The sequence below is a fragment of the Trichosurus vulpecula genome, chromosome 9 (assembly GCF_011100635.1).
Source record: "Trichosurus vulpecula isolate mTriVul1 chromosome 9, mTriVul1.pri, whole genome shotgun sequence".
Lineage (NCBI taxonomy): Eukaryota > Metazoa > Chordata > Mammalia > Diprotodontia > Phalangeridae > Trichosurus > Trichosurus vulpecula.
Window position 1 is genome coordinate 173,074,179 of NC_050581.1, and position 26,476 is coordinate 173,100,654.

Genomic DNA, 26,476 nt, shown 5'->3' on the forward strand with positions numbered 1-26,476 from the left:
GCCCCCAAAGCTAGGGCCTACTGCACACTCCTCTCACTCCAATCCAGCAGTTTTTCCACTAACCTACTCTGTTGTCTTTGGCGTTTGTGGGTTGAGAAGTCTGGTAATTGCTACAGCTCAATGATTCAGGGCCCTACGGCCTATTCCACCCGGTTCCAGGTCTGGTTGGTCCTGGCGTGGCCCACGCTGGGCTGTGCTCCACTCCACTCCCAGTTCCCTGCGATAGACCCTTCCCAGCTACCATCTAGGCTGTCCCGGGCTGGAGCCCTGCTTCTCTCTGCTATTTTGTGGGTTCTGCCGCTCTAGAATTTGTTCAGAGCCATTTTTTACAGGTGTTTGGATGGACCTGGGGGAGAGCTTAAGCAAGTCCCTGCTTTCCAGCAGCCATCTTGGCTCCACCCCCACCTCCTTACTACATGGACCAGAAATCACATCACTGAGAACTTTCGCCACTACAAATGCTCACACTGGGTCCCTCTCTTCTTGATTGGTGGTTAAACCAGTCATCTACTACATCTAGATCTGACTACAGCTATGGTTTATTTCACTCCCCACTGGTCTTCTCCACAACCACCTTGTGTGTTCTCCCCCTTCATCCTGCCATCTCCCTGACAACTTTCCAGTTCTTGAACCATAATCAATCGAACTCTCTCATGGCCCCTAGAAAGAATGTGTCAGTCTCCTACCCTATGACTCTACTATCATCCCTGTCAATTACCAAACCAAAAATCTTTTCCAGTTTACCACTTCTCTAAGTGGGCTGTCAAGTTCCTTGAGTGTAGGGATTGTCTTGACATTTGTATATCCCTGATATCCCTAGCAATTAGCACAGTACTTGGGATTTGAATGTTTTTTTATGCCTTCCTTCCTTCCTTTAAGTATTTGTTTATATTCATCTCCTTTGAATACACTAATCACAGAGTTTAGGTTAAGTAGGAAACTGAGTTTCCTTATTGTTGCTTCCTGATCATCAAGCCAATCTAAAGAAAAAAGTTATTTCACTGATTTTACAAATGGGGAAATTGAGGCATCAAATGAAGGAGTGCCTTATATAGTATCGCCTCTTAAGTAAATAGCAGTCTTGGGAAAAGAACTCAGGAGTACTGCAGGATCTTAGCCAGCCTGTTACAAGTCTAGGTGGGTATTCACAGGATTAGTACTTTGGAAGGGATCTTAGAGATCATCTAATCTACCCGCCTCAGCCCCCCACCCCACCTCAACATTTTACCGGTGAGGATGTGTGGATTAAATGATTGGCTTAAATTTACCCAGGTAGTAAGCAGAGAGCTGGGATTCAAACCCAGTTGCTTCAGTTCCAAATGTATGACTTTTCCCAACAGTTAGTGCCTCCTTCCACCAAATTACCTATTTGTACAATGTGTTTGATGCCTCCACCAATAGACTATAAACCTTTTGAAGGCAGGGACTGTTTTATTTTTGTCCTTATGTTCCCAGCACCTTGGATAGTGCCGATCACACAATAGGAGCTTTTAAAAAGCTTGTTGATTCATTGATTCCCACTGCCTGCCCAGTCTGCTAGTAAAGGAGCATAGATTCAGACCTGGAAGTGACCTTTGAGGTTGTCTACTTCAAGCCCCTCATTTGACAGATGAGGAAATTGAGGCACAGAGAGGAAAAGTTATTTGACTGCTATCACACAAATAAATAAATAAAAGAGCTAAGATTCCAGTCTAAGTCCTCTGACTTCAGATCAGAAGCTTATTTTACTCCGCTGCACTTTGGGTGTCTAATAATGATAACAATTATAATAAATCACAATGACCAGCATTTATATTGTGCCTTATGGTTTGCAAAGGATTTTATAAATATATCATTTGATTATCACAACAACCCTGTGAGATAGCTGCTATTTTACAAATCCCCATTTTACAAATGAGGAAACTAAAGCACCAAGAGGTTCAGTGACTTGTCCGTGGTCACACAGCTACTATGTGTCTGAGGCAGGATTCGAACTGAAGTCTTACTGACTTTGTGTCCAGCCCTCTATCTGCTATGCCACGTAGCCACCTAATAGTGCATGTTTATACAGTGTCTAAGGACCAGGACACTCTCAAGGTCTCTCTTAAAAACTTTGGAATTGATTGTGTGACATGGGAGACACTGGCACAGGACTGATGAGCATGACATCAGAGAAGGGGCTATGTTCCATGAGCAAAGCAGAATTGAAATAGTTCAAAATAAACACAAGATGAGCAAATTTAAAGAACCCACTCCAAATGTTCACATGGACTATTTGTGCTTAACCTGGGGTAGGGCATTCCAAGCTCAACAGCCACAGTCGGATGCTATAACTCGATCCTAGCACAGTGATGTCATTTTGGTCCTCTCTGAGAACAAAGGACAACAACCCAGGTTTAGGATAGGACTTGCACCTGGTATGTATTATTTGTATAAGGAATTCTCAGGTGAGAGTTCTATCAATGCCAGTTGGACTCTGCTCTGCAACTTACAATCTTAAAGAGATGCTGAGACCAATGAGAGGTTAAGGGACTTTCCCAGGGTCTCATAGTTATTATATTTCAGAGGCAGATTTTCTGAATCTGAGGCCACTCTCTGTTCCCTACTCTATCTCTGATTTAAAAAAAAAGTTTTAAGCTTTATGACAAACTTTACCTACATTATCCCATTTGCATCTCATAACAACCCTGTGGGGTATTATCATCATCCCTTTTTACAAATGAAGAAACTGAGATGTTCAAAGATAGTCATATGATGAGGAAGAATCTGAGATGGACTTTGAGCTCTTATCTTCCTTACCCCAAGTTCAATATTTTATCCACTAAATCCTGCTTTTAATGGATTAATGAATAAGAGATTCTTTTGTAGAACCCAAAGTTGAAACCTAACAGGTAAGGATTCAACACCAAATTTATTGGTCTAGAGACTCACACTGGAATGATCTTTCTGACCTGTTTTCTTTTTCTTTCCTTTCCCCCCCACTTAACAGTATTTTATTTTTTTCTAATTACATGTAAAGATAGTTTTCAACATTCACTTTTATAAAATTTTGAGTTCCAAATTTTTTCTCCCTCCCTCCTCTCCCCTCTCCCCAAGATGACGAACAATCTGATATAAGCTATTAATATACAATCATATTAAACATACTTCCACATTAGTCATGTGGTGAAAGAAGAATAAGAGCAAAAGGGGAGAACTACAAGAAAGAAAAAACAAAAAAAAAACCACAACAAAAAGGGAAAATAGTATGCTTCAATCTGCATTCAGACTCCATAGTTCTTTCTCTGGATGTGGATAACATTTTCCATCATGAGTGTTTTACAATTGTCTTCAATCACTGTATTACTGAGAAGAGCTAAGTCTGTCAAAGTTGGTCCTCGAACAACGTTGCTGTTACTATGTAATATTCTAATGGTTCTGCTCACTTCTCTCAGCATCACTTCATGTAAGTCTTTCCAGGTTTTTCTGAAATCCATGTGCTTATTATTTCTTCTAGAACAATAGTATTCCATTGCTTTCATATACCACAACTTGTTCAGCTATTTCCCAATTGATGGGCCTCTCCTCAATTTCCAATTCCTTGCCACCACAAAAAGAGCCCCTATAAGTATTTTTGTACATGTGGGTAGTTACCGCTTTTTTATGATCTCTTTGGAATGCAGACCTAGAATGGTATTGCTGGATCAAAGGGTATGCACAGTTTTATAGCCTTTTGGGCATAGTTCCAAATTGCTCTCTAGAATGGCTGGATCAGTTTACAACTCCACCAATAATGCATTAGTGTTCTATTTTCCCCATATCTTCTCCAACATTTACCATTTTCCTGTTTTGTCGAATTGGCCAATCTGATAAGTGTGAGCTGGTACCTCAGAGTTGTTTAATTTGCATTTCTCCAGTCAATAGTGATTTAGAATATTTTTTCATATGACTATAGATCGCTTTAATTTCTTCATCTGAAAACTTCCTGTTCATATCCTTTGGCCATTTATGAATAGGGGAATGACTTGCATTCTTTTAAATTTGACTCAGTTTTCTATATATTTGAGAAATGAGGCCTTTATCAGAAATACTGACTGTAAAAATTGTTTCAAAGCTTTCTGCTTTCCTTCTAATCTTGGTTGCACTGGGTTTTTTGTGCAAAAACTTTTAAATTTAATGCAATCAAAATTATCCATTTCACATTTCATAATGTTCCCTATCTCTTCTTTGGTCATCAATTCTTTCCTTCTCCATAGATCCAACAGGTAAACTATTCCTTGCTCTCCTAATTTGCTTATAGTTTCACCCTTTATGTCTAAATCATGTACCCATTTTGACCTTATCTTGATATATAGTGTAAGATTTTGGTCTATGTCCAGTTTCTGCCATACTATTTTCCAGTTTTCCCAGTTTTTGTCAAAGAGTGAGTTCTTATCCCAGAAGCTGGAGTCTTTGGGTTTACCAAATAGTAGATTACTATAGTCATTGACTAGTGTCTTTTGTACCTAACCTACTGTACTGACCCACCACCCTGTTTCTTAGCCAGCACCAACTAGTTTTGATGATTGCTACTTTATAATACAGTTTTAGATCTGGTTGGGCTAGGCTGCCTTCCCTTGCATTTCTTTTCAATAATTCCTTGATACATTTGAACTTTTGTTCTTCCAGATGAATTGTTATTATTTTTTCTAGCTCTATAAAATAATTTTTGGTAGTTCGATTGGTATGGCATTGAATAAGTAAATTAATTTAGGTAGAATTGTCATTTTTATTATATTAGCTCAGCCGACCCATGAGCAACTGATATTTTCCCAATTATTTAGATCTGACTGTATTAGTGGGAAAAGTGTTTTGTAATTGTGTTCATATAGTTCTGGCAGGTAGGCTCCCAAATATTTTATAATTTCTACAGTGACTTTAAATGAAATTTCTCTATCTCTTGCTGTTGGTCTTTGTTAGTATTATATAGAAATGCTGATGATTTATGTGGGTTTATTTTAAATCCTGCAACTTTGCTAAACTTGTTTATTTCAAGTAGCTTTTTGCTTGATTCCTTAGGGTTCGTTAAGTATACCATCACATCATGTGCAGAGTGATAGCTTTGTTTCCCCATTGCTTATTCTAATTTCTTCAATTTCTTTTTCTTCTGTTATTGCTAAAGCTAACATTTCTAGTACGATATTAAATAATAGTGGGGGTAATGGACATCCTTGTTTCACCCCTGATCTTATTTGGAGTGCTTCTAGCTTATCCCCATTACATATAATGCTTGCTGGTGGTTTCAGATAGATGCTACTTATCATTTTAAGGAAAATTCCATTTATTCCTATTATCTCTAGTGTTTTTAATAGGAATGGGTGCTGTGTTTTGTCAAAAGTTTTTTCTGCATCTTTTGAGATAATCATATGATTTCCATTGGTTTTGTTATTGATATGGTCAATTATGCTGATAGTTTTCCTAATATTGAACGAGCTTTGCATTCCTGCAGAACTGTTCTCTTTATAGAACAATGAGAATGCTCTGCTCTTGAATGTTCATTGACCTAGAAAAGGCACAGTAGTAGAGCTCACTACCAAACAAGGGTAATATCAAATGCTTCCCCTGTGAGAGTCACTGATATTCAGATCCATAACTAGGGTTGGGAAACTAGGACTTTTCCCAAGGATGCTAAATTTAGTGGGTGCAGTTCAAAGCAATAGAACTTAGCACCTAATTAACAAGGACAATTGAAGTAGAGAGCTACCAAACGGTTGGCTTGGGGTAGCTTGTGCCGCCTTTGTAGGGTTTCTGTCTTCTTCATCCCTCCTTCAACCTTCATCTCATTTCATATCACTTATCCCTAGCATGTTTGTGGTATTTTTCCCTTGTCCCCAAATTCCTAGTTATATCTCGGCTGATGCTGAATATCTAGGGTCCCAAGGAACCTAGTCTCCTAACTCAGACACAAGACAGAGCAAAGATGAGCACAAGATGCCATGTTTTATCCATGGACCACATTTGAAGTATGAATGGACAAGGAAAGAGAATCCTTAGTTTCTATAAAATCTCAGCCCAGGTGCCACCTCCTCCATGAAGCCTTTCCAAATTCTCCCATCTCCTCATATCTCCCTCCACAAAAAGTACCTTGTGTTTATTTTGCATATACTTATGTATGTACATGCTGTCTCCACTGATAGAACATAAGCTCTCTGAGGGCAAGAACTCATTCATTTCTGCTGCTGTATCCCCAGAGCCTAAGGCAGTGTCTAGTACATTTTAGTTGCTCAATAAATGCTTCTTGATTGATTGACTATTCTGCATCCAGTTTAAATGAAGCAAATGAGATTTAGACAAAATAAGCTGACCATTTTCATCCCAAGGCATAAGTTAGTCCATGCGTATGGTCTGGTGCACAGAGACTTGTATTTCTTTTCTCTGACGATTAAGTAACAACTTGTTGCTTGGAGATGGAGGGTGGGGGTGGAATTAATGCTACCAGGGAGTAACTAGGCAACAGAGGGAATGAAGTCCAAGATCTAGTTGCCAAAGGCCAATTGGGCATTCCATTTTGACAGTTCTCATTCAAGGACTGACTCTGACCCGGCAGCTACCCAGCGTGTTACTGACTATGGGACATAGATGTCAATAAGCGCCTAGTAAGGGCTCAGCTTACTCAGCTGGTAAATTATAGAACAAAGCTCCTACTCACATTGGAGACAGTTGCATCTGGGCTGTTCTTACCCTCCGAGTTATGTCTTGAGCTGATTTAAAGACTTGAGGATTACCTAGTTTCATCTTTGAGTCCTTTTGCTACTCCAAAATTCTTACTGCTGCTTGGATAACTCCCCAAGGAGAAGGGAAAGCCAAATGTAAGTTAATTTCTTCATTGACTTTAAATTAAAAATGAATCTACTCCCAGTCACCCTTAAAAGATTAATTAGTTAGCTGATAACTGTGCTAGTGTGCGTGTGTGCGTGTGTGTGTGTGTGTGAGCTGGAGGAAGGGATATGTCTGTGTATTATGGGTTACCAATAGGTGAAGATATAAGCTCAGTTTTGTTTCTTCAGAAATCCCTTAGAAAAGGTCTCTCCAGTGTGTTACTCAATGGTATGCATAAGCAGCTGTACTAAAATGTCAGAAGAGTTTGCACAGCTGACTAGTCGCTGAAAAGAGAGGAGAGCAATACTCCCATAAATCCACTCTTTCCAGCCAAGCCTTGCTTAATATAGAACTAGCATGAGTCCAGCACTGGACAAACTCTCAGGATCTCTTTGACCAGTGTTCCAGGGGAGGAGAGAGAGGGGGAAGAAAAAGCTACTTAAAAGTTGGGGTAGAAAGAGACTATCATATTGCCTGAGAGACTTCTTGAGGCATCAGCTTCATTTGTCAATTCTTCATTTTCTCTTCCATCATCTAGAAAGATGTCTGAGCATAGCAAAAATTCTGATCAAGATGAACCCCTCAGGGAGGATATTGATGAAGATGAAATCCTGGCCAACTTGTCCCCCGAAGAACTCCGAGAACTTCAGTCAGAGATGGAAGTCATGGCTCCAGACCCCCGACTCCCTGTGGGAATGATTCAGAAAGATCAAACGGAAAAACCCCCCACTGGCAACTTTGATCATCGTTCTCTCGTCGATTACATGTATTGGCAGAAGGCATCCAGGCGCATGCTGGAAGAGGAGAGAGTCCCCATCACCTTTGAGTCATCCAAGGTAACAACCAAAAGCTCCAAGTGAATCTTCTTAGATGTTTTAAGCACAGAATTTGTCTTGCCAGTAATTTCTTGTTTCTTTAGGACTCATACAGATCAACATACAACACTGGATTCTGCAATGAACCTAAGCTTCATGAAAATCTTTTTTTTTTAAGTCTAACTTACAAATTTGGGGAGGGGATGAGTGTTTCTTTTGAGTTTTTCTTTCCTTTACAACTTGATATTGAGTTTACAGCAGAAAATTACACTGTAGAAGCTGAATGAGTAGATATGCCCTAAAGCAATAATGATAGCAACTGATATTTATATAGCGCTTCATAATTTGCAAAGTGCTCCGTATACATTATCTCATTTGAAACTCCTGACAACCCTGTGAAGTGGGGATGGAATGCTGGGCTTGGAGTCAGGAAGACCTGAGTTCAAATTTGACCTCAGACACTCAGCTAGTGCTGGGTGACTTTGGGCACGTAAACCTTGTTTGCCTCAGTTTCTTCATCCGTAAAACAGATAATAATAGCACAAACTTCCCAGGATTATTGTAAGGATCAAATGAGATAATGATTTAAAAGTACTTAGCACAGTGCCCGGCACATAGTAAGTGCTACATAAATGTGCTTATTAGGTATTTAAAGTACCTGGACACTGTAGCTATTATCGTTCCCAATTTATAAATAGGGAAACAGAGACAGAGGTGGAATGACTTGTCAATACTCACAGAGCTAATAAATGTAAAAGGCAAGAAAAAAAAGTCTTCCTGACTCCCAAGTCCAGCACTCTACTCATTGCTCTGTGTTGCAAGAAAACAAGACAATCCCAATAGTTATTTAAAGAATCATACAAAGATAACTTGTAAAACGAACACCAACAATTAGCACATTAAAACACAAACAATTGCAAAGAATCCAAAGCCGTGTGCTCTTGACTTACTTATTAAAATTTTAACTAAAAAAAAAAAACAGGACAACGAAACGCACTCTTATAACTCACCTAGCATCTATAGTGGCCACCATATAAAGAATATCATTGGACCATGGGACCGTTGCTGTTGACTTATTTCAGTCATGTCTGACTCTTCATGACCCCATTTGGGATTTTCTTGGCAGAGATACTGGAGCAGTTTGCCATTTCCCTCTCCAGCTCATTTTACAGATGAATAAACTGAGGCAAACAGGGTTAAGTGACTTGCCCAGGGCCACACAGCTAGGAAGTGTCTGAGGCTGGATTTGAACTGAGGAAGATGAGTCTTCCTGACTCCAGGTCTCCTACTCTATCCGTTCTGTTTCCCAAGTTCTTGTCTTTAGAAGTGTCCTTTATAAACTTAAATTCAATTTTTAAAAATTAAGAATCAAGTTGCCATATGGCTCATGAGTCTAAAGTTGAAATAATCACAGCTAGAATTCATGTAGCCCTTACTGTGTTCGAGGCACTGTGCTAAGCACTTTACGCAAATATCATCTCATATGATTCTAACCACAACAACCCCCACCCATTTTGCAGTTGGAGAAATTGAGGCAAACAGAGGTTAAGTGACTTACTCAAGATCACAAAACTAGTAAGCTGTCAAAGGTAGAATTTGAACCCAGGCCTTCTGATTTAGGAACCAGTGTTTTTTCCATGATACGGCGTTGGCTCCAATAAAATGGTTTTATCCAATAACTTGAATGTGAATTAATCTACCTGCTGAGTCCAAAGATTTGTTTCATCTGTCGCTTATAAATGATTGGCTGAATTACTGAAAGGACCTTCGGATAAAGTAACTTAGAGTCTCACTAGCAGACACAGATACACCTTGTGACCCTGCAAGCAGGCCGCTTGTAATTCAAGATGATCGTAAACCGGTTTCCCAGTCAGTGGAGTACACACTTTATATTCAATGAGTTTCACAGCATGACTTTTCCAAGACAAACATGGCCCCAGGTCGCATTACATACTGTCAAAGGATTTTGTACACGCTTTTACCATTCATGGTCCAGGAACTAACAGCCAGCTCTATCCTAAAGCCCTCATGAATTGTCTTCTGCATTAAAAAAAAATAATAATGAAGCTTCTCACCACAATTTAAACAACTTGACCCACAGCACCCCCTGCTGGAGCCAAAAAATGTGACTGAATGTCACTTCAAATACATTATAGTGGATTTTTTTTTAACAGATTCTAACCTGTAATAGGCCCCTCACAGTAAAATCAAACTTTCACGTAAATGAGGTCAGTATCACAGATTATCTTTTCTAAAAACTGTGAATGTATGGTATGCTGCATAGAAAAGGGCTTCTTAATTCATTGGTCCAAAATGAACTAAATTAATATCATTACTAATATTTCAAAGGTTCTAGAGCTGAAGGTCCTCAAAGATCATCTAGCCCAACCCCCTCACTGAATGTACGAGGAATTTGAAACCCAGGGCTATTACATAACTTGTCCAAGGTTATATAAGCTGTAGGTAACAAAGCCAGGGTTCAAATGTAAGGTCCCTGAATCCAAATTTCATGCTCTTTCTCATATATCACACTTCTTTAAGCAGAAAACCTTTCCCTTCCCATCCTAATCAACTGTTTCCCGGTGCTATCTCTTTAGTTCTTTTGTAGCTTTGATCTGCCTCCCCAACTACCTCCATTGAAGAGGATGCAGTCACCAAGGGAGAGCCAAGTCAGTTTTCGTAGATCTGCGTGGCTAAAGTTTGTCTTCAGAATTCTTATGCATTCAAAAATTGAAACATGCTGTTATATCATCCAAAAAATAACGTAGTGTCTGAAAATTTAATTTAAATGTAGAACTAGAAATTAGGGTGTTTCTGAAGAATCCATGGTTTAGCTTCAGTGGAATATGGTAGAAAAAAAAAAACTTTGATTTTGAAGTACCTGGGTTCAAATCCCACCTCTCATATTACTCATGTGACCTTTTGTATGGTTGTGGTTTCATCATCTGTAAAATGAGGTTCTCTGAAAGTCACTTCCAGCGTTCAATCTATGAACAACATAATATTTTATCCACCTAGATAGAATATAAGACATAAAAGAGTAAGGGCAAGATCGTAACTTGTTCCAGATCTATTTCTCTCTGAATTCCATTGAAAAAATAAGAATGATAATCATAAGTTACAGAATATAGCACTTTAAATTTTGCAAGTCACTTTAAGAATACATTTGATATGAGCATTATGAAGAACAGACATGTTTTAAATATAGGAACACCTACTTAAAAACTTCCATTTGTTACTACGCAGATTTATAATTTTGTTTTTAAAACAAAAGACTCCGATTGTTTTGGTGATTTGGGGTGAATGAAATGTTGTTTTTGAAAGAACCTAGGAAGAATAAGGTTAACTAATTAGTAAATGTTTATCATATTCGTACTGTGTGTCAGACGTTGTACTAGGCATTGAGGATAGAGATAGAACACATTTCTTGTATGGTGTGAGACAAATTATATTTCAGTGGTTAATCATTTCTCTTGCAGGAAAACACTGCAGAAGAAACAGACAAGGAAAATACAAATGTGCCAGGGGCTTTAATGGCAAAACTCAATAAAGAAAACGAAAAAAATGAAACCAAGTCAAACAGCACCGAAAAGATTCAAGACACAAAAGACGATGATGGAGGTGAAGAGGACGATGAAGGTGACGAGGATGGTGAAGGTGAGGATGAGGATGATGAAAATGAAGATGAGGAGGATGGTGGACAAGAGGATGACAGTAGTACTAAAGAAGAGGAAGAAGAGAAAGCCAGGGAGAAACAAAGAGAGGAAAATAAAAACAGTTTAAAGTTACTGACAAAACTCTTTGCAGAAGCAAAAGAGAGCCCTATATCCCTAGAAAAAAGTGAAAACAAAATCTCAAAACTGGATCCTAAGAAATTGGCCCTGGATACCAGTTTTATGAAAGTGAGCGCCAGGCCTTCAGGAAACCAGACCAATCTTGATGAAAGTTTGAAACGAGTGCGCAAAAATGACCCAGAAATGAAAGAACTCAACCTGAATAACATTGAAAACATACCCAAAGAGATGTTATTGGACTTTGTTAATGCCATGAAGAAAAACAAACACATCAAAACATTTAGCCTAGCCAATGTGGGCGCAGACGAAAACGTTGCCTTCGCTTTGGCCAACATGCTACGTGAAAACAGAAGCATCACTACTCTCAATATTGAGTCCAATTTCATTACGGGCAAAGGCATCGTCGCCATCATGAGGTGCCTCCAGTTTAATGAAACATTAACAGAGTTCCGCTTTCACAACCAAAGACACATGCTGGGCCACCACGCAGAAATGGAGATAGCGAGGCTCCTGAAGGCCAACAATACACTCCTTAAGATGGGCTACCATTTTGAGCTTCCTGGTCCTAGGATGGTGGTCACCAATTTGCTTACCAGAAATCTGGATAAACAGAGACAGAAAAGGCAAGAGGAACAAAAGCAGCAGCAACTTCGAGAGCAGAAGAAGTTAATAGCCATGTTAGAGAATGGTCTAGGGTTGCCTCCTGGGATGTGGGAGATGCTAGGAGGCCCAATGCCAGATCCAAGAATGCATGAATTATTGCAGGCTCCTCAAATGCCTGTCTCCCAAATGCCCCCCTTTGGCCTTAATCGGAGAAATGAAGTCAGCAAGAAGCCTAGTCAGCCTGAGAGATACAGAACTGACCCAGACTCCTTTAGAGTGGTAAAACTGAAGAGAATCCAGCGCAAATCTCGAATGCCACCTGAAGCCAAAGAGCCAGCTGAAAAAACCAACCTCAAAGATGTCATCAAAACCCTCAAGCCTATTCCTAGGGTTAGGCCTCCCCCTCTTGTGGAAATCACACCTCGAGACCAGCTACTGAATGACATCCGGCACAGTAATGTTGCCTATCTCAAACCGGTGAGTATGATCAGAGGGGCAGGAAATGGATTTCTACCCACTGTGTTGTGTGTTTTGAGTTGAGAATACCTTCCTCACTCAGCCTAAGGGTGGTAAGGTCCATTTGAAGGAGCAATAGGTTTACATTTTTAAATACATTTATCTTTTCAATCTTTTAGGTCATAGGAACATAGATCTAGAGTTCCGGGGCCAATATAGATCAACCTCCTCATTTTACAGATGAGAAAACTAGAGACTAGGAAGACTTGACTAAAGTCACACGTGTCAGAAATGGGATCCAGAAACTCAAAAATTTTAAAAATGAACGTTAAAAATTGTTTTTACATGTATCTCTCAGAAAATAAAATATTAAGCAAATATTAAAAAAGAAGTGGGATCTGAAATTAAGTTCTCTACTATGCAAAAATGCCTCTTCATGTCAATAGAAGCACCAGTTAGATTATCAAAGAGTTGGTAAGTGGAAGTTGTTATGGACCTGTTTGAAGGAATGGTTTGTAATTAGTGCATTAATAGCTCAAATGTTAAACGAACATGTTTAAAGTGCTCAAAAAATTTGTGGGAGTAGCCCTGAAAAGTGGAAAGAGGACTAAGTGGAGGTGGCGAATGTGGGCTCCAGTCTCCCCTCTGATGATCACCACCATGTGAATTTGGGCAGAATCCTGAGCTTTAGTTTCCTCATTTGTACCAGTCATGTTCAGAGATAAGTTCCATTATGGTCCTTCTTGGATAGGTTTTCAACTCATCCCCAGATAGTAGGTATTTTCTACATGCATCTCTAGCAAAGCTCTCTCCAACGCTTCATGATGGTGTGCCAACGACCCTGGGATCTTGAGATCTACACCAGAGAAGTACACACACTCGAAATTTCTGTCAAACTGGAAGTATGTCAACTATGGTGCTGGGGGTGGACTGTACTTCTGACTTTCAAGGATTAGCCTAGCTAAGTTAGAAAAGGATCAAAAGTAGAGGGTAGAGCCACCAGGCAGCTATGAGCTCAGTGGATAGAATACTGGGACTGGAGTCAGGAAGACTTGACTTCAGATTTGGCCTCAGGCACTTCCTAGCTGTGTGATCTTGGGCAAGTCACTTAAAAAAAAACCCATTTGCCTCAGTTTCCCCAACTGCAAAATGGGGATAATAACAGTACCTACCTCTCAGCCTCAGTTTCTTCAATTATGAAATGGGGATAATAACAGTATCTACCTCTCAACCTGTGCCTCAGTTTCCTCAGCTGTAAAATGGAGAGAATAGCACTACCTACCTCTCAACCTCTGTTTGCCTCAGTTTTCTCAACTATAAAATGGGAATAATACCAGTGCCTTCCTCCCAAATGAGGTAATACTTGTAGCATGCTTAGGACAATGCCTGGCACATGGCAGGTGCCCTATAAATGTTTATTTCTTTTTTCTCCCCTCTCACTGGGGATGACATGATAACTGTCTTATAGTATTTGAAGGGCTGTCATGTAGAGAAGGGACTAGACCTTGCTTCATTTGGGCCCAAAGATTAGCATCAGGAGAGAGAGGCAGCAAAGGAGAAAATTTGGGCTCAGCGTCAGGAAAACATCGCCCAAGAGTTAGAGGGCTCCTCAGATAGGCTGCCCAGAGAGCTGGCAGGCTCCTCCTCCTTGGAGGTTCAGCTCAGAGAGCGGGAGAGGTTTCATGGATAAAATGGAATCTGAGATGCATTTTAAAAAAAGTGAGGCGCTTCAGTCATGAAGATGGAGCAGGTCTTTCCAGCATGGCTTATGGCATGAGCAAGTATATAGGGATGGGAATAGACAGTATGAGAAGAGAAGACTTAGTCTAGTTCAGCTGGAACATGTCAAGGGAAGGGGGAGGGTAGTATAAGGTAGTATAAGGCTATGTGGGGGCATTGAATGCCAGGATAAAAATTCACAACAGAAGTCAATTTGGTAGGCAATAAGGATTTGGTAAAGATTTTTGAATAAAGCAGTAACATGGTCACAGAAATGCATTTGGGATTTTAGTTAGGTGGTGCAAAGGATGGATTGGAATGGAGATACACCAAAGACTGGAAGACCAATGAGAGCTGTCTTCTTCACTTTCTCAGTAGCCCATTTGTACCTGAATAGAGTAAAGTAGAAATGTGGCTCAGCATCTGATGAATTTACTGGGGTCAAACTCGAGGAGTTTCATTGTATTTTCAGAAGGGTCTATGTTTTGTATATATGTGGAAAATATCTCTCCCTTGACATGATTTTGTAATGACGTGGCTCAATTTTTGGCTAAATGCCTACTTGTTTTGTTAATAACAAATACAGATGGCAGATACGGAATGTCAGACATCACTCTGATGGCCATTATTTGAGATGTTCAGAGAGCACAGAGCCTGCAGAGTTGACCTTTTGTTGACTTCTAAGGTTACTCTCCTCTCTAAATCTAAGACCCTATGACTCTATGATCTTATAATCCAATAATTAAACATGCCTGATTTGGCCAGAAAATATGATTGTTAAGAGGTTCAGTAAGCTCTAAATAGGATTATAACATAGGAGCTCTCTATTTTAAAATCATTTTTTAAAGTTTCCCTATAAGCTTCTCCTGCTTTAAGAAATTATAGTTGGTAAACCTATCGTTAAAGCATATAACCCTAGATAAAAATATTTTATATTTAAATATAAAATTGTACAGCACCGATAATGTGAATTTGTTGCTATTCTGAACTTTTCCATTCATCTCTGCCTCTGATCTAGTTAGGAACATAGATTCAAAATTTAGATGATTGACCTCAGGGATCATTTTATACAGGCTTCCTTATTTTACAGATAAGGGAAAGGAATCCAGGAATTTAACATGACTCCCCTAAAGTCCAGTAGATGGTAAGTCGCAAAGCTAAAGATTCGACCCAGATATTCTGAATCCAAATCAGCTTTCTTCCATTGCACCATTCTGTATATATATACTCAGACCAAAAACTGGTCCATGTAAATAAGGTCATGCCTTGCTCAGGGCATGACAAGTTGCTATATTTACTCTTTTCCCAGACAGTGCCATCCTTAATGGGGAAATTCCTGGTATGATCTTGGGAGGGACTGGTTAAAACAAAGTTTCAGTGATTCTTTCATATCTCTGACCAGTTCTACTAGGAGAGAATAGTAGAAATCTGACCGTTTCTTAGGTGTGACTTGACAACTTTCTCCCTTCCATATGCACCCTCCACTCATCTGCCAAGTTGATATTCCTTAAAGACACACCTAACCATGTCACTTCCTTACTCCGGCCTACTTCAGGATTCTGTCGAGGTGATAGTAACCTGAAATCTCTCCTTCTTAACTATAAATCGATTTCCTTATCTTTGGACTTCTATGGAATATGGAGGATAACTGATTAGGATTTCCTGCATAAAACCGTTCTTATATTTGGAGGTATTGAGATCTATCTATATGGATAGCTGCAAAAATCTGCATGATCAGCCTTTAAAAGGCTTTGATGGTGGTAGTCTAGTCTAGCATTTCGTTTCATTTTATTACTACATGCAAGAATTCTTTATGTTCAATAAACCAAGCTGTAATATGCCTCATTTTCCAGGTCAAGGAGTTCTCTCTTTTGAAAAAAGAGCCAGAGTCACTGAATTCTAAGTAATTATAATGATCAAACAGCCTCTAGAAAAGAAATAAGAAAATAAGCTCCCTTCCTTCTTAAAGGTGGGGAACTATAGGTTTTGAACACGGCATATATTGTCAGATTTCGATGCACTGAGTTTTCCCTTTCTTTCTTCTTTCAGTCTTTGTGACAAGGGCTAACTCACTACACTAGACAGGAGTGGGGGAAGGACATATTCAGAAATAAAGGTGATGCAAAAACAAAATACATCATTAAAATTGTTTTTAAAGAAAAAGGGTGGAGTAATCCCCAAGCTGCTGTCCTTTCAAGGTACAGTTAAAAAGCTACAATGATTTTACAAATAAAATTGGGCAATGTTTACCCATGTTCCTAATCAGAGGGTGTCCAAGCCACAAGGGAGCAAACTGTTACTCCTAAGTTAAATATTGAGGGAGCTAAGGCCAGGGCTCTGCCTTGGTGATGAAAGAGGGAGCCAAAGGAAAGACAGAAAGCAATTCAGACTGCCCCAGCACAGAATACACGCTTTGTTTCTGATTTCTTTCTCCATAGACTCTTGGGTTTAGTTACTCTGCTTTGTCTGATCTGCACTCACCGATGCCCTCTACTTTGTTCTTCAGCCACTTCCTCAACTCTGCCCCTATCTGTGCCTGACAGGTGGAATTCTCAAGCTTTAGCAGTTAAGCAGGAGGAATCTTAGAGATCATCTAATCCAAGGGTTTCTTAACTGTTTTCATGTCATGGACCCCTTTCGCAGCCTGATGAAGCCCAGAGGCTCCTTCTAAAAATCACGTTTTTAAATGCGTAAAATAAAATGTAGGACTACAAAAGATACCAGTTGTATTTAAATATTTACATATGTATATAGATATGTGTGTATGTATATGGATAGTATGTATATATGTATATGTATACATACACACATGTGTGTACATATATATCCATACACACACACACACACACATTCATTAGTTAGTTTAAAGTTCAGACCCCAGGTTAAGAACAACAAACCTAATCCCAATATACTCATTTTTCAATAGAGGAAATTGAAGCTTAGAAAGTAACTTTCCTAAATTCACAAGGCAATAAATAGTACAGCCGGAATTTGAACCCATCTCCTGTTTCCAAATCCACTCTTTCCACTATGGGACCTTATCTTTATCTCAATCTGCTTGCAAACTTCTTTGGAAGGTGGTTTTCTTTCATTCATTCATTCATTCACCAAATATTTATTGGGTATCCACCATTTGATAAGCTCTTGGAAGAGATGCAAAGTCTTGATAGATAGTTAAAAAGCATAGCCTCTGATTTCTTAGAACTCCTAGGTTAGTAACGGAAAAAAATTATCACTGATAGGACAAGTGCCCTACGGAGTTGCAATACAAAGCGCTCTGTGAATGAGGTCAGAGACAGACAAGTGGGTTCAGGGAGGTGGCATTTCTATAGGACTTTAAAGAATGGGGAGAAATTTGACAGGTACAAAGAAAATGGGGGAACCTTCCAGGGACAGGGAACATTCTGAGCAAAGTCATGGAGACAGGAGAATACATGGTGAATTTGGGGGATAGAAATTAGAGCAGTTTGGTTGAAGCATAGAACTTAAAGAATAGTAAGGGATAAGGCTAGAGAGGAAGGTTGGTGCCAGACTAGAGAGGGCCTTGAATGTCAGACAGAAGAATTTGTATTTTACTCAAAGCAAACAGGATCCACTAAAGATTTCTGAGCAGAGAAGTTACAACCAGACCTGCACGCAAGAAAGACAGCAGTAAGCAGGATGGATTGCAGGGGGAGAGAGTGGGGCCAGTTCATCTCTGAGTGGTTCAAATAGTTCAAAATCTATCTATAAAATCATCTAGCCCACATGGAATCATCTCATCCACAGGGATAGCGTGAGAGATTGTCACATGCTTTGCTAAAATCTAAATGTCCTTTATCTATAGTAGTCCTCTGATCTACCAGTCTAGTAATCAAATGAAAAAAAAAAGAATTTAATCTGGTGTGATCTGTACTTGATGAAACCATGATGCCTCCTAATAATTACTGTTTCCCATTCTAAATTCTCTCAAGCCAACCCCTTATCAATGTATAAGAACAGAAGTTACCAAACTTTTTGAGTATGAAGATACTTTCAGTTAAAAAATTCTAATTGTCTTACTGGAATCCATTTATTGACAAAACACATGACAAAAATCAACTATGTATTGATCATGATAATATCTACATACATTTGGAAAATAGTCTTTAATGAATATATAATAAGATATTAGTTATTCAGTTTACAGGAGATATTTTTGCTTACTTATGAATTATGTACCCTTTGCAATAAATCTGCTATCCCCCAGGGATACATGGCCCACATGTTGGAAACCATTTTTTTAGAAATTTGTAACAAACCAAAATCAAGCTCATTAGTCATTACTTTGCAAATTTGACCCTTTTTCCTTTACTGGGATTTGGATAACATTGGTCCTTTTCATTGGTCCAGAGTGCCTCTGGAATTCTCCAAAATTTGTCAGATTTCACCAGTGGCAGCTCACAACTGTATCTGTCTGTTCTTTCATACCCCAAGATGTAATTCACCCAGTTTTGGTGCAGAGATCCTTTAGGGCCTCTCCAGAAGTAGTACCCACTTATCTTGGGTTTCAACTCCCTCTTCACAGTTTTTGTTCTCCTGTTTATATTCTAAAAATCCTTCTTCTTGAAGGAAAAAACAGGAGCAAAATAAATGTCAAGTCATTCTACGTGTCATTTTCATTGTGTCAAAGGCAACCTCAATATTTTAAACACGGGAGGCTGGTTGTTTGGGGAGATGAGGTTGCCATGGACAAAAATAGTGAAGTTGGAAGGAGACATAGATGGGGGGGGGGGAAGGGGTGGATAATAAGCATGGTTTGGGACATGTTGCATTTGAGGTGGGATATCCAGGTGAAAATGTCATGATTGGGCAGCTAGGGGGCGCAGTGAGTAGAGCACCAGCCCTGAAGTCAGGAGGACCTGAGTTCAAATCTGTCCTCAGACACTTGACACACTTACTAGCTGTGTGACCTTGGGTAAGTCACTTAACTCCACTTGCCCTGCCTTCCCCCCTGCAAAAAAAAAAAAAAAAAGAAAAGAAAATGTCACAATTGCAACTAGAGATGTGGGCCTCAAGCTCCAAATGGGTTGGGGCAGAGCCCTAAACTTGGGAATCACTTGTATAGAAATGGAAGTTGCATCTTTTAGGCATGAATGAGCATGGTTTGGATAAGACCGGAAAGAGAGCTGAGAGAAGAGAGTCGAGGACAGAGTCTTGGGGAATGCCCATGTTAAAAGGACAGGGAGAAAGTGAAGAACCAATGAGGAAGAGCAAAGAAGGAGTGATGAGAAAAGAGGAAAAACGGAGGGAAGGCAAAAGAAGGAAGGAGATACAGCAAGACAGAGTTAGGGCAGAAGTAGCAAAGATCAAGAAGGAAGATTAATTGTGGATTGCACAATTAGGAAGAGAATGAATGAATTAGTGAATGAATGACAGAGAAATAATAGGCAACATTTATTTAGTGCTTGAAGGTTTGCGAAGCACTTAACAAATATTACCTCATTTTTGATCTGCACAGCAATCCTGGGAGGCAGGGGAGAAAGGAACAAGCTTTTATCAAGTGCCACTACCTGCCGGGCATTGCGCTAAACTCTTTACTAATGTGTATTGTCTCATTTGATCGTCACAACAACCCTGGAAGGTAAAAGCTATTAGTGTCCCTGCTTTATAAAAGACGAGACTGAAACAGAGTTAAAGGACTCGACCAGGGTCACGCAGCTAGGAAGTGCCTAGCAGGCAGCATTGGAACTCGGGTCTTCCTAACTTCGAATCTGGCACTCAATCCCTCGCTGCCTCAAATCACGAAGCGCATTAATCAAAGTGCGGGGCATTATGGTTTAGTGCTGCTTTGGGCTTCCACGTTAAAAAGAGCCTGGGCTATAACACTTAGCGGGGAGAAGGATTTTGTTCTGTAGAATGTGCTAGACAGAGGAGAGCAGAGCCATTTCGGGACTGCGCGTGTCTGTGGAGCGTATTTCTAATTAAAGCGCTGGCGATCGTGACCTGTTACACAAGGTTTCTATTTTCTCTTGCCATGAAGTCGGACGAGGCGATTGCTTGATTCTTCTCATTGGTTGGACATATGGGGGGGGGGGCGGGGGTATTAGGACACTGAGGGAGGAAGATGTGTAATTAGGGGCAGTGTAGATGGAATTCCTTCGCACCGCCACCTCCACCCCCATTATCCTTCCCCATGATGTGAGTCAGCTCCGAAATCCTGGAGCTCTGTCCTTTGTTTCTGTCTAATTTTTGTGATCCTGCATACATGAACCCTGACTTAGCCTGTACCAAAGTGTTGAGAGGGGGAGAGGGAGTTAAAGAGGATGATAGATCAGAGTGTGATCTGCCCAGGATCTTGGACCCCCTTGAGATGGTCCTGAGGGGCACTATCCAGAGGCATCACCGGCAAAGCCTGCCCGTGGAGGGGTGTGCTGAAGCCAGCTCAAACTGGCTCTGTGAGGGCTGATTGTTAAATTTTCAGTGTATTTATGTCTCGTAAATTGGCAAATGTTACAAATCAGAGCTTCATTTATTGTTTTATTGCTCTGTTAATAATGCAGACTAAACTCAAAAGTGTATTGGGTTTACAGTTATTTTTTCTTCCAAGAGCTGGTTGTTAAACATTTTCCAGCACATCCACCAGCTCACCTTTTAAGTGTGAAGCCTTGTATCTCCCTACATGTAAGATTTATCAAACCAGGCAAGGGGAGGAGAGCACGACTAATTAATTCATCAATTGCTTCTATCATCCAAAAAACATTATTAAGTGCCTACTGTGTGCAGAGCTCTCTGCTAGGTACTGGGTGAGATGAAAGCTTAGATAAGACATAGTCTCTGTTCTTATGGAATTTGTAGTCTCAAGGGACAAGGGAGTAAGACGCAAACACCAAAAACTATTACTCAAAAAAGTACATTAGAGAAAGGCCCAAGAAAGTGTTACCTGAGATCCAGAGGAGAAAAATGCCATCCACATAGGGGATCACTGCACGAAGGCAGCGCTTTCGATGTTGTCATTATTCAGTTGTGTCTGCCTCTTTTTGTCCCCATTTGGAGTTTTCTTCGCAAAGATACTAGAAAGGTTTGTCATTTCCTTCACCAGCTCATTTTTTAGACGAGGAAACTGAGACAAACAGGGTGAAGTGACTTGCCCAGGGTCACACAATTACTAAATGTCTGCAGCCAGATTTGAACTCAGAAAAATGAGTCTTCCTGGCTTCAAGCCACTATGCTATCTGGCCACCCATCTGGGCTCAGACCTTAAAAGACCCAGCAGGAATTCCACAGGCAAACAGACCTGCTGGCAGCCCCTAGAAGAGCAAAGGACAGAACCAGAATGGAGTCGTAACAGAGAGTCCTAGATTGGGAGATGATGAAGGACTGAAATGCAGTTTCTAGCTCTTACTGTGTGACCTTGGGGGAGTCACTTCTTTCTGGGTCTCAGTTTCCTCTCCTGTAAAATGAGAGGGTTGGACTCAATGACTCCAGATCTCTGAGCCTATGATCCTGCTTCAGTTATATTTAAGCTGCTGCATTAAGGTCTCATCAGTTTGGGCACCTGCCCATAAAGCCTGGCAGTGTTGGGTTGCTGGGGCCTCCTGGCCCGTCTTTCTTTGTTCCCGAGCCAAAGGCCTTCTGTTGCCTAGCACCACACTGGGGCTATCTGTATTTTTAACTGAGATAAAGCCCCGTCTCCTGCAGCTGTCTGAGTGATCAGAGTGAATTGCATTTAATAATAGCTAATAACATTAGCTACATTTATCTAGAGTTTTAAGGGTTGCAAAGGGCTTTCCTAGCGTTTTTTTATTTGGTCTTCACAACACATCCTGTGAGGTAGGCACTATTACCATCTCTACTTTACAGATGAAGAAACTGAGGCTAAGAGGGATTAAGTGACTTACCTAAGGTCACCTTGCTAGTAAGGGTCTAAAGCAGGATTCAAACTCAGGTCTTCTCAACACCAAGTCTAGTGCTTTTACACCATGGTCGGATAATTTTCATCCCTTAGCGGACTTCAAAGTGAGCTCAACCTCTTGAAAGAGTTCATGCTTACTTATAATAGTACTCATAACTCACATTAGTTAAGACTTAAATCCAAATATGGAAATGTATATTCTATATCACACGTATATTCTGTATCAATGCATGATGGGGAAGGGAAAGAATTTGGAACTCAAAATTATAAAAAATATATGTCAAATATAAAAATAAATGTTAATTTTTTTGTTTACACGTAATTAAGAAAAAATAAAAATTGAATGTAAAAAAAAGGCGAAACCAGGTCACCTAGGTTCAAGTCTTTAACTCAAGCAATGACTAATCATGTGACCCTTGTATAAATTACTTTAATTCTCCAATCCTTGGTTTCCCCTTCTGTAAAATGGTGATGCTAATACTTGTATTCCTCGTGTCACAGGCTTGTTATGATAAATAGGTCACTTATGAGTAAAATGCTTTGTAAAATCTATTAAGTAAATTTATGAGTAAAATGCTTTGTGATGATGATAATGATAACAAAACCCAGCAATAACAGCTGACATTTAGATAGCTCTTAAGGTGGGCAAAGCATGTTACACCACCAGCTTGCTGAATTTTTGTGACAACCCAGTGAGCTGCAGACTGCAGGTATGATCATCATCAATTTTACACCTGAGGATACTGAGTCTGAGGGAGCTTTGTTGATTTGCCCAGAACAAATTAAACCCACTCAAGTAAATGCCTGCTGTGTGCCAGGCAACTTTCCTAAGCCTACTAGTTTCAGACCAGATGTCTGTCTACATTGATAGAGGGAGTTTCTTCAATGGAAATCCCCTACCCCTGTGAAATTGAAGGTACAATTGTTTTTCAAGTGTCAGATACTATAAAGGTCAGGGTTGAGGAAATCTGCCACCTCGAGCCCACATATGGCTCAACCACAGGTTGCCCAACCATGGTATAGATAATGAGAATAAGGAAAAAAAAATAGAAACTAGACCCATGACCCCACCGATATGGGGCACTCCCAGTATCTTTGTAACTTGGATTGTAAAAGAAATGTTTACAACATTGAGAGGCTGTATAACTCGCCCAGTTTCACACAGCCAGAATGAGTCAGAAGCTGGACAAAGACAAAATCAAAATAGCCTTCAAGGACTGTGATACACAAACTTCACAACACACAGCCTTCTTTTTTTGGTTTTATTGTTGTTTTTTTAAGCCTTGCTTTCATTCAGGATCAGGCCAACCAGGATGATGTAACATTCCATTAAAATTTTGCACTCTTTGAGTTGGAAGGGTTCCCTGTCAGAAGTATGAATCCTTCTATCATATCCCTAACAGGTGATCATCCAGTTTGCATTCTTCCCCTAACTGGGGGATTAGAATATTGGTTGGCTGGCCTGTGGTGATTAACAGACTGGCCAGCTGGTGACATTGCTGGAAAGAGAGAGAAGTGGGATCCTCCTACAACATATTACTGAATTTTCCTGTGAAAATGATCATGGCCCACACTTACAAATGGCTATCAGATCTGCATAGCACTTTACAACTCATGGAAGGGGTATGTGTGTATGGGTGCATGTGTTGTGTGTGTGCGTTTAAGTGTGTGAGCATGCACACGCCTATGTAAGATACATACTACATGAGTCATCTAAATGCAGCTGTCCAGAGGCATTGATATGTATGATCTGCGGTCTCAACTATCCCTGAGGAGAGGAGAACCAGCACAATAGCTGGGGGGGATGGGAAAGAGCAGGTAAGTCCCCAGGGCACTGCCAGGCTAAGGCACTCTTTCCTCCAGTTGGTGTCAGATTCAGATTATATTTATCCACTTCCCCCCAAAAAATATTACTAGTCAGGAATTCAAGAGATTAAAATAAAAAAAAAACTTTCCTGATTTCTCTCAAGGAGAGGATGGTTATTCCACGCTTATGCTCAAGGACATAGTGCTTTCCACCAAATGCTAATTACACAAAAGATCATCACAAATAGTGAATAATGAATAACGCCATTGCAAGCACAAGGAATTATACAAATTTAAATACACCAGAAAATATATGTAGTGAATACATTCTTTAGGTGGGAGTGGCTCAACTCAGCCATGAGATGGATTTCCATCTCACCCCAGGGGAAAATCCCCAAAGAGGGAAGTAGGAAATTGGTGACAAGTTGAGCTGGCTTCCCCTAAATGTCTGCAGATTCCAAAGTCTGTCTCCTGTCTGTATATCTGTCTGTCCCCACCTGTCTAATGTCAGTCCCCAAGAGAGTTTAGCACCATCAGGGGGTATTGGTAAATGTTTAGCCACTGGCTCTATGGAAAAACCAACTGAAGGAGTGCATGACACACTTTTTAATCAGCATTGTTTACACGTTGTTAAGTCTAGACAATCAACAAAACAACAAATCAAGGCCTGAGATGTAGCATTTGCCTATTTATAAGGTGTGAACACTTATACTGAAAATTTAACACTTAACTCTCTGGATCCATTCTGAGCTGGCTCCAGCACACTCCTGGGTACCACACAAGTCCACTTAAAGAGGGTAATGAAGAATGTCTCTCCAAAGCTCTCACACCAACTCCACCCCTCTCACAGGCAAACAAAATACATCAGCAGTCTCCCCACCAATTACTAGTCCCCAATATCTAGCACCCCAAATGCCCCAGGCTTGGCTTAAAACTTGTGTTACCTTTAAAGGCCCTTTTAGCACAGATAGATCTATTCTCCAATGATCTCATGCTATCGTTATCCTCATTTCATAGATGAGACTGAAACTCGAAGAAATTCCTGTAAACAAGTCACACATTTCCACGAACATTCTCCTGCCTTGCTCACACCATCACCCTCCTCTCTTTTTCCCCCCACAGGTGCAACTGCCCAAAGAACTGGCATAAAGGACACAGAGTCATCTGGAAGAACAAGAAAGAAGAAATACAGGTTGTGCAACCATTGCTGGAAAGCATTTGGAAGGCCCTTCTTCAGAATCTTGGTGTCCGATATGGGAACAATGCACGTGACAACTAGTGGCATTTGTTAAAATCAGTATGTTTGAATGATGACAAAAGAGTGTTTGCTGTGGGAGGTGGAGAAAAAATAATCCTAAAAGCTTAATCTCTTGGGGGTATGATTGTCTTATTTCACATGCATTTTGGTGAACTAGTTGAACATAGAGTAACATTTCCAGAAGAGAATCTAATAAGTGAATAAGTGGAAATTTTATGAATTTCCTCATTGAATTGTGTTGTCTTGGACACTGCTTTCTACCAATAAATACGTGAGAAACATCAATTACGACATTGCTATCACTCCTCCTTCTGTCTTCTCTGCGACATTTCATTACTGGTTGTTACATCCAGGGCAACCTATCATACCTGAGCACTTTACCCTGTGAGAATATAGGGGTCAGTCTCAGGCTACTCCCCTAAAATGCCTGCAAATATCCAGAAAGGGCTGATCTGTGACAGCATCAAGCTTACTCTCGGGTCCACTTTGCAGCATCATCTGTCCCCTCCTAGCCTAGCTCTCTCTCCACCAATACTCTAGGTAAATGTTTTTAACATGGAAGCAGCTATCACGCTCACCACAGGATGTGGTACCAACATTAGCTGTCCTATGAAGTATTGCCAGATGAGTGACACAAAAAAAGAAAGAAAAAGTACTTGCATATTGAGTGTCTTGCAGCTGAATTTCCTGCAAAGCCCAGGACACAGTGGAAAACATCATGCAATATTTTTAGGGAGAGAAAAGTTTTGATGAATAAAATATCTAAGGAGAAGCTAGTTGTTTTGTTATGCATTCTCTTTTATAAAGTAAAATTTTAACTTGTGAAGGAAATGCTTTGCAGAGGACTTGATGAGTGAATGTTTTTCTTCCGTGTGTGTGTGTGTGTGTGTGTGTGTGTGTGTGTGTGTGTGTCTACCCTTTGCTGATGCTACTCTGTCAGCTAAGGTTGGTGCCATGATCCACGCTGAATGGGATTGCTGCCTGAAATTACAACTTTGGTTATGTCACACTCCAGCCTCATCACCTTGAGAACAATGCTCATATTCCTTAGTCTTCTATTAATGGCCCTCTGCAGTTTGTCCTGCTAGGACCCCGCCTCCTTATCTGTATTTGCTGTCATTAGTGGGTACTCTCATTCCAGGTGTCAGGAACAAGGAAAGCAAAGTATACTACCTTCCCTCCATTCCTGGAAGGAAACTGGGGTCCAATGAGTTGTGTTGATAGAATGGAGGAGGTAGCTCTCTGTTTACTAATGGGGCGGGATCCCTTGTTTCAGAACCGACTGGTCTCTTGGAAGAAGAGGAGGGGCCGATTCACCTCTGGCAGAGCTTAGCGC

The 26,476-nt window shown here is 40.3% G+C and overlaps 1 protein-coding gene across 1 annotated transcript; it reads left to right on the top strand.

The window, feature by feature from the left end:
- Positions 1 to 6,625: 6,625 nt before the first annotated feature.
- LMOD3 (leiomodin 3) lies at positions 6,626 to 25,437 on the top strand. Its single transcript, XM_036738810.1, has 4 exons — positions 6,626 to 6,806; positions 7,355 to 7,652; positions 11,111 to 12,505; positions 25,005 to 25,437. Exons 2-4 carry the CDS (start codon positions 7,359 to 7,361, stop codon positions 25,029 to 25,031), a joined length of 1,716 nt encoding a protein of 571 aa, XP_036594705.1. The 5' UTR covers positions 6,626 to 6,806; positions 7,355 to 7,358; the 3' UTR covers positions 25,032 to 25,437.
- The last annotated feature ends 1,039 nt before the right edge of the window (positions 25,438 to 26,476 follow it).

What these genes read in the sequence shown, in the direction of transcription:
- LMOD3 (XM_036738810.1), top strand. Translation starts at nt 7,359, where the DNA reads ATGTCTGAGCATAGCAAAAATTCTGATCAAGATGAACCCCTCAGGGAG. An exon ending in TCACCTTTGAGTCATCCAAG is followed by an intron (nt 7,653 to 11,110) that starts GTAACAACCAAA and finishes TTTCTCTTGCAG; the next exon opens with GAAAACACTGCAGAAGAAAC. An exon ending in ATGTTGCCTATCTCAAACCG is followed by an intron (nt 12,506 to 25,004) that starts GTGAGTATGATC and finishes TTCCCCCCACAG; the next exon opens with GTGCAACTGCCCAAAGAACT.